A 13,660-nucleotide genomic window follows, 5' to 3' on the forward strand; every position below is an offset into this window, starting at 1 on the left:
GCCGAGTCCAGGCCTCGGCGACTTTGGAAGCGTCGATGTCGGTGCCGATGGGGATGCGAAGGCTCTGCATCATGGCGCGCAGCGGGTTGGGTGAGCCGGCCCGCTCCGCTGCGGCCTTGGCTTCGGCGGCCTTCCTCGCCGCGCTCGACGAGGAAGAACCGCCAGTGTCGGTGAAGAAGACCTCCACACAGAGGTCCATTTCCCGGGCGGGAGCGTTGCCGCCGAGGGAAAGGGGGGAGTCGGAAAAGTCAAATACCTCGCTGGGGTACTCGTCGGTCGTGGGCGCATCGGAGATGCGCAGCGCGGCGAAGGAGGCGGTGAGTGCGTCGATGACGTCGTCCGCCAGCGTGACGGGATCGTCGGAGTCGGAGAGGAGCCCTGTCTGAAGCATGCTCTCGGCCAGGACCTCGAGCTGCCCCACGGTGGGCGCCAACTGTCATGGTGGGCGTACAGCAGATGCCAAGGGATGGCTAAAGAGAGGAGGAGGCTCGAGGGCACTGGTGGGCTCCAAAGGCGAGGTCGACATGAGCGAGCGCGGGACGCAAGACATACCCAGGTTCGGGGATCTCCGAAGAGATAATACCCCTAGTCCTGCCGAGTGTGGTTTATGTGTCATAGTACAGAGTTGCTCCTTGAGCTGTATCGGGGAGGAAGGAAGGCAGGCCAAGGCTTAGGCTGCTCCCTCTCCGTGTGTGTGTGTGTGTTCTACTGATCGGATCTCTTCGCTGTTTGTGTTCGCCTGTGCATGGAGGCTTCCTGGGGGTTTTATAGGTCAACCCCCCAGGGGTACAATGGTAATGTTGCAAGGCCGTGGGGCCTGGTTGTCATCGTCCGGAAAGCCGGCGCTGGGACGCGCCGGGAGATAGGGCTCTCCGGATTCTCCGGGCGTGGGACCCGTCGGGTGTAGGGGCATTGTTTGCCGTCTTGTCGATTATCAGGGAGTGGCCGGGTCGAGTCCGCTACAGTGTCGTCCCATCAGGACGCCGCTTGCTAGCGTCAGCAGTGACGACGGGCGCACTGTAGCCACGCCGGCCCTGGTCAGCGGGTAGGTGAGGCACTGTTGCCATGCCTCGGATGACCGGAGGCATGGGAGGGGCACTGCTGCCTTGCTCATCTTTTGATTGAGGACTCGTCCCATCGTACGGCCTGGATGGGACGGGAGCTGACCCGTGGCTGGGTTGGAGAACACGCCAAGGGGAAGCTGGCTTGTTGAAGACGTCTTGGTGCGCCAGGTTCGGCTGCCTTGCGCCGGCCGTTGGGGCCGGGTCGAGGGATTCGGCCGGGTTGAGGAACTTGGCCGGGTCGAGGGGCCTTGGCCGAGTCGGGCGACCCGGTCAAGCATGAGCCGGCTTGAGGGGCGCTGCTGGGCCCCGTTGTTTTTGAAAAGGATCTGGGTTCTGTTGCCTGCCTGGGGTTTATCCCCCCGACAAAGGCCATCAAGGATTTCCTCTACATTCAGGCTGGCTGGGAACTCCGGCATGGGAGAATCGAGAGGCTCACTGGAGCCCATGGAACGCTTGCCGGTTGCCAGCCCGAAGGAGAAGATGTGTTGCATTTGGTTGTAATTCTGGATGGGTGTGTTAAGCAACTCAGCGTCTTTGGGATGGTCCTTAGAAAGAAGCACAAGCGTTGTTAGTTGCGAGTAGGCAATGGTAGTTAGTGTGAAAAACAAGGGGGCGGTGAGCTAACCGCGACATGGCCGGTGTAGTGCTCTGCCTCCAGAACGATCGAGGAAGTGTTTTGATCCCATGAGACACTACTAAGGTCTCTGACCTTGAACACTTGGATCCATCGACCTCTTCACTTCCTGAGGTGGTTGTACACCTGGCTGGCAGTCACCTCCTGGCCACATATCTCAAACATCTGCTTCACAACGGTGTTCGAGTGCACCTTCTTGAAGGCCTTGTCAGTCCTAACCCCACTAGAGATGACCTCAAACATCTTGTTCAGCATGAACATGGACATGAACGGCTGCCACTTCATATTCTTCCCCCTAGCATCCTTCTTTGCCTTTGTGGTTGCCATCGGTGCAGGGACAACAGTAGTTGGGTCAATGAGCACAACTGGCACAAAAAGAGAACCATCAACTGATACCTCGAACACATGTGAATCAGGAGGCATCTGCTCATCGAGGGGGATGGGAGTCCTCGACATAGGACGCACCATACTGGCTGTTGGACAGGACAAGGGCCTGACTAAGATCATGGGTCTGCATGGTCATGTCCTACAATCGTAGCACGCATTGACAGTAAGCATAGCACACACAGTACGGTACGATCTATGAAAGGAGGACTATACATGACAACTATCTATGAATACATTGTGTTCATCACTATCACACTACTCTACCATACTACAAATCCACCATCAATAGCTACCACAACATCACAATCTACCGCATTGGTAGTAAGCATAGCACACGAACTGCACGAATCAACCCTAGCTACCACATGCTTGCACATCAAACCCTACGACCACATGCTCTCAGATCTAACTACAATGAACAGAGAGAAGAGGGTGATTGAACTCACAAAGGCCATGGCTACAGCTCGAGGTGGACGCGGGAACGGTCGGAGAAGTTGAGGACAGGAGTCGCCGCCATTGTGGATCGCCTGCCGGTGAAGGAGTGCATCTTACCTGCTCGTCGGTGCCGATGTGCGTTGGCGGGAAAGCTTAAAAGGGGGGGAGAAGGGTGGCGGGACTTTGGGCGGTGAGGGGAGGGGGCTAAATAGGGGCAACCGAATCGGCGGGAGGTGAGCCGAAATCCTCCCGCCGATTTTTAGGACACGCAGGCGAGCTCGCGGCATCTCCATGGTCGCACGAGCTCAGCGCCGCGTCCCCCTCCCCTACTTCGGTCGAGCCTGGCTCTCCAGAAACCGTCGATTCGGGCGTAGCTGTTGGGCCTGGCTAGGAGATGCTTTAAACTTCGTGCGATGCAGGCCGAACAGTGTATACATGCTATCAAACAGGTCGGATTCTTTCCGTGCGGGTCTGATTGGGCCAAATGCAGGCAACTAAACACGCCCCTATTGTCGCCAATCGACATCCCTGGATAGGTGACCGAGAACGAAAACAACTTGCAATTGAGATTGCTCGCAATCAGTTGCTGCTCTTCAATCGGATACCTCATGATCATCACTTTGCTCTTCTCAAAGTTGTTTTTAAGGCCTAACTATGGCGTCAAAGTAGAGGAGAAACTTAGGATTGATAATACTCCCTCCAATTCATACTACTTGTGTTAGATTTGTCTAGATACCAATGTAGACACCTCCACCGTGATGTTGGGGTACTACCGGATAAGATTTAGTATGTAGTCATGTGTGCTAGCTCCAGGCATGCAGGCAATCACAGACGACAACATACACACACACACACACACACATACATACATACATACATACATACATACATACATACATACATACATACGCTGAGGAGTGAGGAATGTATGAACCTGGTGAGTATCTGCAACATCCAGGCTCATAGCACTTGACCTCCAAGGGGAATGCATGCATGTTTGGCCGCCTGGGTGCTGCTGAAGCGTGACGACATGGCCTCCCCGGGCCGTGGCGCGGCGCTCGATCCCCCCGTGCCGCCTGCCGACTAATTTGTCATCAAGAGCCGACTAGTCGCCCAGGGACAGCAGCGTGTGTGCTACTGTATATGCTACAGAAGTAGAGATTCCCTGCAGCGTCGACCGTACTGCGCGCAACAACATACGGCGGGCGCCAAACCAAAACACCCTGCACGCATGCGTACGCTGGCTAATTAATTATAATCACGCAACGACGGTCTTGTTCCGAGTTCCGACACGCCATACTATACGCTGTTTTGTCCAGCCTGCCTGCCAGTGGCCGGCCTAGTGGATACGCGCGGAGGGCAGAGGCGGTCGCGTTGTTTATTCGGCGGTCGTGCGGTGAATAATCTCGCCACGACCTCGGCTGCCTGATACTGCAGTACTACCATACGCTGTTTGATTTGTCGCCGCGTGCGTGCGTCCGTCCGTCCGTCCGTCTACAGCGGTCGACCTGAGGTGACCAGTGAAGGACCCGTGGGCGAACATCCTGGAACCATGCCCACATATGGCGAAGCAGCCCACGACGGGGAGCTCCTACTCTGGGAAATTGCAAGGACGCCGCGCCCCCCGTCGTGCCATTGCGTGGCCTGGCTGCTGCTTTACTTTACAGGCCTAGGCCGGTGAGTGAGGGTACGTTTCCCGCCCTGTGCCACGATATCTTGTCCGGCCTGGCCAGTGAGCCACTGGGGTGGAAAATGGAAACGATGGCATTGCACCTCTCCCAGATTTGCAAATCCACCCTTGCCTGCTCCTCGCCCCTACTCTACAGCTGCTCACTCTCTCGCTCTGCTCTGCTTCTGGTGCAGCTGCAGCTGCGGCCAAACCACAAGAGAACAACGGACTAACTAGTTGTGAGCAAGCAACTCAGCTCTGTTTGGAGCGTGTGAACTTCTGACCTCTTGTCCTCTTGGGGACAGCTGACTGGCTGCTCCAGGATGCGCGCACACGCACGAGATGGGTATGAATCCTGGCTGCATCTACTACTATGCAGCGCTCATCCAACATTGCCAGCCACCACTTGTTAGGAACTCATCATACACGCATGGCAAGTGGCGTCAACATCAGACCCCCCGTTCCAAGCGACGATGATACCACGGTAGCATGCTCCTTCCTGAAGGCGTTGCTTGGGGGCTGCTCAAGTGGCGGTGGAAATGGCGGCGGTTCGGTGTCGACACATGCATTCTGGTCAGCTTCATCTTGGAGGCTGCGGCGACGTAGGCGACGCTCGTCTGGTGGAGCTACTGCCGATGGTCGAGGCATCGTTGGCAGTCTGCGCCATCAGGTTGGGGGTGCTCAGGGGGAAACCCCAGATTTGGGTCTTCCGAATCGGATGATGATGGCGTTCTATCGCTTTCCCTTCTGAGGGCATCGTCTTGGAGCAAGTGCTGGCTGAAGGGATGGTGGAGCGGTGTTTCATCCCACACTTTGATGGCGGTGGAGATCGATAGCATGGCGCTGTGGAGACTCGGCGTCCGACGTGCGGAGATGGGCTCACGCAGGAGGAGGTTGCTGTCTGACGTCATGGTGACGTCGATGGCAGAGTGGCCAGACAAGGTAGAAGCCTCAATATGATCTGAAGACCTGTGGAAGATGGCGGCGACAACACACAAGTGCGTCTGACCGGATTGTGCCCCAGACCCGGTATGTGGCTCGGCTGAGGCTTTCGAATGAGTTTCGGCTTCCGGCTTTTGATGTTAGACTTAGATGAGTGGTTTGGGTAGTGGCCCAGCTAGCACCCCTTCATCATTTTGGATAGGAATAACGGCATATGATGCTGTATATGCAGAGGCCGGGGGTCATCCTCCTTTTTCTAAAAAAAAAGTGGCGTCTAACATCGCTGAGCTATGCAGTGCTCATCCATCCAACGGAGCCAGCCACCATCGCTTCACAAGAACAAGGACTCATCATACATACAGTACATGGTAAATACTCCGTAAGTGCCAAATGGCATCAACACACTGTTAGCTTCTACTCCCTCTGTCCCAGAATATAAGAACGTTTTTGATACTATGCTAGTGTTAAAAACGTTCTTATATTTTGGGACGGAGGGAGTATGTGATTCCAGAGTGGAATCAGTAAAACAAATATTACTATGATGGTACGTAGTAAATAAATGAATAACAGCAGCACACATCCTCCACCGACCAAGCAGAAGGATGATCAAAACCCAGGAGCATCACAGCTTACATAGAATGGGCAGATGGACCAAGAAACAACAGCTAAGGATACACTTCAGTCTTCCAAGTATGATACAACGTCCACGGGATGGCGAAACACACTAATTACACGACAAAGCAAACTGGACACGCACGCTGCTTCTGAATCCTCGAAACATGTAACTCATGACAGCGTTACTATTGGCAGATCTCCTCCACCGCGGCCACGATCTGCGCGGGCTGCACAACGGTCGCGTCCTCCAGGGTCGCGGCGTACGGGGTCGGCACGTCCTGCGACGACAGGCACACGGGGCGAGCATCCAGCTCGTCCCAGAAGTTGTCGATGATGGCCGACCTCAGGCTGGCGCCGATGCCGCCTGTCCGCATGCACTCCTCCACGATCAGCACGCGGTGGGTCTTCTTGATGGAGTTCCCTATGGTGTGCAGGTCGAACGGCTTCAGCGACCTGATGTCGATCACCTCCGGGTCGTACCCCTTGTTCACCAACGTCTTGACGGCCTGCATCACGTGGTACCTCATGCGGGAGTATGTCAGGATGGTCAGCTGCGAGCCTGGACGCACCATCTCGGCCTCCTCCAGGGAGCAGATGTATTCCTCATCGGGGATCTTCTCCTTCAGGTTGTACAGAAGGACATGCTCGAACAGCACCACAGGGTTATCGCTCCTTATGGCAGCCTTCAGAAGGCCCTTCGCATTGTAAGGGGTAGAGCAAGCGACCATTTGAATGCCCGGGATAGACTGGAAGTAGGACTCAAGGCGCTGCGAGTGCTCCGCACCAAGCTGACGACCAACACCGCCAGGGCCTCGGATCACAATTGGGATTTTGAACTGGCCGCCCGAGGTATAAGGAAGCATACCGCAGTTGTTTGAGATTTGGTTGTAGGCAAGGAGAAGGAAACCCATGTTCATCCCTTCAACAACTGGCCTGAGCCCCTTCATTGCTGCTCCGATTCCCATACCAGTAAAAGAGTTCTCAGCAATAGGGGTATCAAGGACGCGGAGGTCTCCAAACATCTCAGACAAGCCTTTGGATACCTTGTATGAACCTCCATAGTCACCGACATCCTCACCAATCATGCACACTGTTGGATCCAAAGTCATCTCCTCTATCATGGCTTCACGAAGGGCCTCAAACATCAAAACCTCATGACTAAAGAGAACGAAAGGATAATCGGTCAGGCATTTTCCGACAGGCAGAATGATAGGTATGGTATAATAAGTGCAAACTCATCCTTCACTGCTAAATTCAACATGTATATGTCATATCTGCATATAGCTAACAGAACTGCAGCATTCATTCATTTAATTATTCAAGCAGTATAACACTTACCATCTTGTAATGGAACTTACACTAACTATAGTAGATTCACTGCAGATAATGTGGGAAGACTGGGTAGTTTACCCGAGGAAGGTGAGACAGTTATTTAGTCAATTCGAAAGCAGGTAATTTGATGGATTCAGAGTTTATATTACTTGCATCTGCAACATATAGCGTCCAACTTTCCCCCACCAACTGATGGGGCATGTGTATGGATTTAAATGGATAATAATCTGCCTCCTTTTTGCTAGTTACAAGCCAGAACTGACGGCTTCAGAGAAGTATCAAGAAGTTGTTTGCAACAAATTTCTACATCCATCTTCAATTTTAAACCCAAGCAAGTTAAACCTTGTTCTCAACTCACAAATGGATGACAGCAAATTTTTAAGCAGATAACTTCATATTTGCATATTCGCGCGTATTACTTACTAACATTAGCTCTTGTGCCTAAGTTTGTACAATTTTTATTATATTAGCTTTGATTCTTCACATACGGCTAGTATGAAGACAAGGTAACCACATGTTGCAAAACCAAGTAAGGTCTAAGTGGTCACAAACAGTGTTTTGAATTTTCAAAACATTGAATATATAAAAACTTCAAACAGTTTGATGAGTCAAAATCAAGTGTAATTGGAACATGGATTCCTTAGGGTCAGATAAGCTGAGTCATAAAACATGATATAAATTCAACTACACACACTGGAAAGGACAGAAGTTTGCAAGGAACAGGCCACCCTCCCTATATAGCAGTCATCGCATTCACATCTATATAAAGCCACAAATCTTCTGTCAATTAAACAAGGCGCAGGCACCTATTACAACTACACAAATCAAGCAACCTATTCATATGAAGGGAGTAATCGATATCTGGTGTAGGGAACATCTAAATTAAGCTGAACTGTTTGTCCAATTAGAACCAGTTCATACGTTTTTCTCTTTCCCAAGACCAATCACACCCTTGCTACTGTGAACAAAAACGACTAGATGATGGCACACAACTCACCCGCCCGTATCGGAGCTCGCAAGCTCACCCTTGGCCTGCAAAGGCACAAAAGCAGACCAATCAATCAGTACGCGCGACGCATCACAGCAAGCAATGGGAGTTAAAATCACAGAGGAAAGTAACTGCAACAACGGCGCGGGCCACCAGCCCGGCCCTCGCCCGCGTCCAGCCCGGCCTCCTCGCCGCGGTGGCCACCCGCACGCTCCTCGGCACTGCGCAAGGTCAAATTCGTCAGTGGCTTCGCATAATCGTAGAGCGCGCGCGAGCAGAGGAGAGATTGAGGTCGAGGGGACTCGGCGCGTGCGTACCTGGTGGGACGGCGGCGGATCTGTGCCTGGAGAGGGCGGCGGCGGCCGCCGTGGCTTGCGGCGACGGGGCGACGGCCATCGGTCTCGCGCTCGTGGTGGTGCGGACGCGGCGAACGTACACGGTGTGGCGCCGATTCAGGCGAGGTGGGTGAGGCGGAGGGCACGAGGCGACGACGCTGGTCGCGGCGGCGTAGGCGGGGGTTTATCGGCCCGGGAATACCGGAGGGGCCACCTGTCCGGCGCGATGCAGGACACGCGGTCTATGGACTTGGTGTATGCAAGGGTGGGAGATGTCCAACTAGTTGACGAGGGCAGATCCTATATGACGCCCGTGTGCGTCCGTTCGTCGCTGCTTCGCTGAAGCGAAGCGAAGCGAGCGAACGAGGCGCACGGGGCGGCCCACTTCGAGCGAGACCTGGTTTTGGGAACCTTCTAGTAGGTTCCCTGAACCAGGTTTTTTTTATTTTGCTAGTTTTTTCCTTTTTTCTGTTTCTTTTTTTACCTTTTGTTTCCTTTTTCTGTCTCTTTACTTTCATTTTAACCTTTTTCGTTTAACTTTTATACTTTGTTTTCAAGAAAATGGTTCGAATTCCAAATTTTGTTCCTGATTTTAAAAATTGTTCATGGATTTAAAATTGTGTTCAATTTTTTAAAAAAATCAAAATTTCAAAATTGTTCAGCGTATATCACAAAATGTTCAATATGAATTTAATATTTGTTTAGTGTATATAAAAAAGTTGTTCAATGTATAGTTAAAAATTGTTCAACGTATATTACAAAAAATTTCAATATATATTTAAAATTTGTGCATTATATCACAAAAATTTACAGTGTGTAGTTAAAAATTGTTCGGCGTACATTCACAAAAAATTCAACGAATATTCGAAACTTATAAAAATTCAACAAATGTTTGGATTTTCATCCATGGTCAATAATTATTTACACTTTTTGTAAAAATCACGTTTATTTTTTTTTTGAGAAAACATTATTTATTTCTTGAAGGAATGATTAAAAGACGAATCTACCTCTATGCATAATACATATCTTTGAGTGTTGTAATTTAATCAGTCGCTGGTGCAGTGGCGAACAAAGTTGCTATGTCGCGATGGGTCGCGGGTTCGAGTCCATCGAACGCTGCATTTTTTCGTAGCATTTCTCTTTTAGGTTCGTTCGTGGGAATGGGCCGGCCCGTTTTGCGCTAACCCTTCAGCGGAAGCTGCTCGTTTTGACGCACGAGAACGTCAGCTAGGAGCACTTGTTGACGAGCACTCCTTCGCCAGCCTCGCAACAATCACTTGGGATGGGCTACGAGTTGCGGGGAGGAACGATTTACCCTCTCGATTAGGGTTTAGGCGACTCCGCTGGCGACTCCTCCGCCGGCGGGAGATCTCCGTCTTGGAAATTGAATACCGAATCGGGGGATCCCGAGGGTGTAGGGAGAGGGCTCAAGTTGGGAAGGACTGTCGGTTTCTTTCGCCATGGTGGCTTTGAGCTCTGCAACAGCGCCTGGGCGGAAGAAGAGATAGATCTGGAGGAGATGCTCAAGAACATGGAACTGATGGATGAGGAACTTGACGACGTCGTGATCGAGGCAGAGGAGGCGAAGTCTTTCAATGAGAAGGCGGGGTGGATGGCAATTGCTAGGGTTAACACAAATCGGACCTTCAGTCCGACAACCTTCTCAGATAATATGAACTTCCTATGGGGCTTGGCTCAGACTCCGGAATTCAGAGAAGCTGGAGAAAACTTATTCATCTTCAAGTTCTTCTGCCTAGGGGATTGGAAGAAGGTAGTTCATAGAGGGCCATGGTTGTTCAGAGGATTGGCGGTGGTGATCGAGGACTATGATGGTAAGGCGGATCCAGAATCGGTGGTGCTAGATGGATTGTATGTCTGGGCACAGATCCATAAGATCCCAGAAGTTTACCGCCATGAACCGGTGGTGGATCAGCTTGCCCGAAGAATAGGGAAAGTCAGGGAGGTTCAGATGAGACCAACGCTCTACTACGAGGGGGACTTTGTGAGGGTTAGAGCTAGGGTTCTTACTGCAAAACTCTTGACTCGTTTCACCCCATTGACTGTGGCAGGAGAAGGAACCCGGATGCTTGTGGTGAAGTACGAGAAGATTCCGTTTTTCTGCAAGGTGTGTGGAATCATGGGGCACAGTCATGAGGAATGTGGCAGGGGGTTTGGAAAGAAGAGGACAAGAAGTGGGGCTCTTGGATGATCGCAAAGCGCAGGACTGTCACGTACTCGCAGCCTTCTGGGAGAGGTTTTTTCAGAGGGGGGAGAGGGCATAGTAATGGTGGTACATCAGGTCAATCAAGAGGTGGGGGTAGAGGAGGAGCTGCGGCATAGTTTCAGCAGGACAAGGAGGAAGATGGTGTAGACCCGAAGCAGCAACCTGGCCCTACTGGAGTAAAATCAAACTTCAAGAGATCATCACAGGATAACACTTTGTTGGTGGCTGTGGCGTCCTCTGCCGAGCAGCGTCCCATGGAAAGGCGGAGAAAACAATGCTATGGTGGCGCTCCCGAATCCATCGGGGGTCCCTCCGTTGCCCCCTGTTTATGTGTCACCCAGGAAAGGAAACAAGAGGTTGAAGAACTCGCTGACTGATTGGGAGAAGGTACCAACGTAGGAGGGACAGAGAACACAGTTGCACCATCGGCGGGCTCCCCCGAGGAGTACCGCCGGGCACAATGAATATCATATGTTGGAACTGCCGGGGTGCGGGTAAAGCCTCGACAGTTCGCGAACTTCGTGAGTTAGCGAAGAAATTTACCCCTACTGTGCTTTGTATTGTTGAAACTCAATTGGAGAAAGCAAGAGTAGAAGGTTTAGCTAGCTCCATAGGTTATGATAAAGCCTATGCAATAAGTAGTAGTGGTAGGAGTGGAGGTATTGGAATTTTTTGGAATAATTCAATGAATGTGGAGATTTTGGGCTACTCTGTGTATCATGTTGATTGCAAGGTGGATGGTGGGTGGAGGCTAACAGTAGTATATGGGGAGGCGCAGACTCATCTTCACCGCCAAACTTGGGACAAGCTCAAAGAAATGTGTGGTTTATATGACCTCCCATGGCTTTGTATGGGAGATTTTAATGAGGTGTTGAGGCCTGATGAGCATGAGTGGGTTGGGCAGCGGAGCAATGCACAAATGCAAGGATTCAGAGACATGGCGGATAGCTGCAACCTGATGGATATTGGCTTCAAAGGCAGGTTTTGGACTTTCGAAAAGAAAGTTACAGGAGGTACATACACTAGAGTCAGACTTCATCGAGCTCTAGGGTCGGCTGAGTGGGCGCCCAGTTTCCATTGGCTTGTCTCAGTCATTTGACTGCTGCGACCTCGGATCATGGGCCTATCTTATTGCAGCTCGAGGGGGAGAGTAACAGGTTCAGAGCTCCTCCTGTCTTTTGATATGAGACAACCTGTGAATCTCATGGAAATCTGAAAGAAACTATAGTGGAAGAGTGGGCTGCAAACCAACACAGTGGTAGGGTGGAAGATATAAAGCAGAAGCTCTCCTCTCTCGCGACCAGACTTCAGAGTTGGAACGTCGACACCTTTGGGTCAATCCGCAAGGAGATCAAAGGCCTAAAGAAAGAGCTTGAAAAACTCAGAAATGCGTCGCAAAGGGTGGGACCGAGTCAGGAGGAGATACAGATAAATGAAAGACTAGTTGAGTTATACCATAGAGAGGAGATGCTATGGAGGCAACGATCGAGAATCAATTGGCTAGCGGAGGGGGACAGAAACACACAAAAAATTCATATCCGAGCCAGTATGAGGAGAAGGAAAAATTATGATAAAGGCACTGTCTAACTCCCTTGGAGTTGTGGTTGATGATCCGGCTGAATTAAAGATTCTGGTCTCAAATTTCTATAAGGATTTATACACTTCAGAGGGAGTTACAAACATGGAGGGAGTACTCGAGCATGTGCCAAGGAAAGTCACGGATCATATGAATGATATCCTATGTGCTACATACACGGGTGAGGAGGTAAAAACAGCTTTATTTCAAATGTTTCCGACAAAATCACCAGGTCCGGATGGATTCCCAGCACACTTTTACCAGCGGCATTGGGATGTCTGTGGGGAAGAGGTAACGAAGGCAGTGTTGAGAATAGTAAGAGGGGAAGAGAGTCCCGAATGCATTAATGATACTTTTTTGGTTTTGATCCCAAAGGTAATGAATCCAACTCTCCTGACTCAATTCAGACCAATAAGTTTATGCAATGTGTTATACAAGATAGCTTCGAAGGTGGTCTCAAATAGACTCAAGCAAATCCTTCCAGACATCATATCAGAGGAGTAGTCAGCCTTTGTCCCAGAGAGACTCATTACTGATAACATCATATCTGCTTATGAATGTTTACATTTTATGAAAAGAAGCAGGTCAAAGGTTAATATCCATTGTGCCCTAAAGTTGGACATGATGAAGGCTTATGATAGGCTGGAATGGACATATTTGGAAGCAATAATGGGCAAACTGGGATTTGCCCCAGAATGGATAAAGTTGGTGATAGGAATGGTGAAATCAGTTTCTTTTGCAGTGTTGTTCAATGGTGAAAAACTTGATCAGTTTAAACCTTCTAGAGGGATTTGACAGGGAGACCCAATTTCTCCTTATATTTTCTTGATCGCAACGGAGGGCCTCTCGTGCCTTTTGAAATTCAGTTCTCAGTCATCTAGTTTTGTGGGAGTTAAGGTGGCACCGACAACCCCGGTTGTCAACCACCTTCTCTTTGCTGATGATAGCCTGCTGCTATTCAGGGCAAGTAATGATGGAGTAGTTGCAGTGTCAAACTTTTTGGATATCTATTGTAATGCGTCTGGCTAGAGGGTGAACAATGACAAATCTTCTATTTTTTCAGTAAGGGATGCCCTCAAACAGTGCGAGATGGCATAAAGGGAATGCTCAACGTTCACAATGAACAACTTAGCGAGAGGTATTTGGGTATGCCCACTGATGTGGGACACTCAAGAAATGGCACTTTCAAATATTTGAAAGATAGAGTTTGGGAGAAGATTAAAGGGTGGATGGAAAAGTTGTTATCTTATGCTGGCAAAGAGGTTCTGATTAAGGCAATTGCACAAGCTATCCCGGTCTACTCGATGGCCTATTTCAGATTATCAAGAGGAGTTTGTGAAAGCATAACATCTCTAATCAGACAGTTTTGGTGGGGCAGTAAGAGAGGAAGGAGAAAGCCATGCTGGGTCTCTTGGGACGTGTGCACAAAACCGAAACATCTAGGAGGCCTAGGTTTCCG

General features: G+C 50.4%; 2 protein-coding genes across 2 annotated transcripts; one reads left to right on the forward strand and one right to left on the reverse strand.

Moving 5' to 3' along the window:
• Positions 1-5,734: 5,734 nt before the first annotated feature.
• Positions 5,735-8,635, reverse strand: LOC125507651 (pyruvate dehydrogenase E1 component subunit beta-3, chloroplastic). Its single transcript, XM_048672164.2, has 4 exons — positions 8,384-8,635; positions 8,199-8,287; positions 8,076-8,110; positions 5,735-6,904 (listed from the first exon to the last, which is right to left on the reverse strand). The coding sequence occupies exons 1-4, from the start codon at positions 8,460-8,462 to the stop codon at positions 5,932-5,934; spliced, it is 1,176 nt and encodes a 391-aa protein (XP_048528121.1). The 5' UTR covers positions 8,463-8,635; the 3' UTR covers positions 5,735-5,931.
• Positions 8,636-9,920: 1,285 nt separating this feature from the next.
• On the forward strand, positions 9,921-10,610 carry LOC147967786 (uncharacterized). Its single transcript, XM_087523252.1, has one exon. The coding sequence runs from the start codon at positions 9,921-9,923 to the stop codon at positions 10,608-10,610; it is 690 nt and encodes a 229-aa protein (XP_087379378.1).
• Positions 10,611-13,660: the final 3,050 nt, after the last annotated feature.

Source organism: Triticum urartu, chromosome 5A (genome assembly GCF_056163025.1).
Source record: "Triticum urartu cultivar PI428250 chromosome 5A, HENAU_Tu73, whole genome shotgun sequence".
NCBI classification, from domain to species: Eukaryota; Viridiplantae; Streptophyta; class Magnoliopsida; order Poales; family Poaceae; genus Triticum; species Triticum urartu.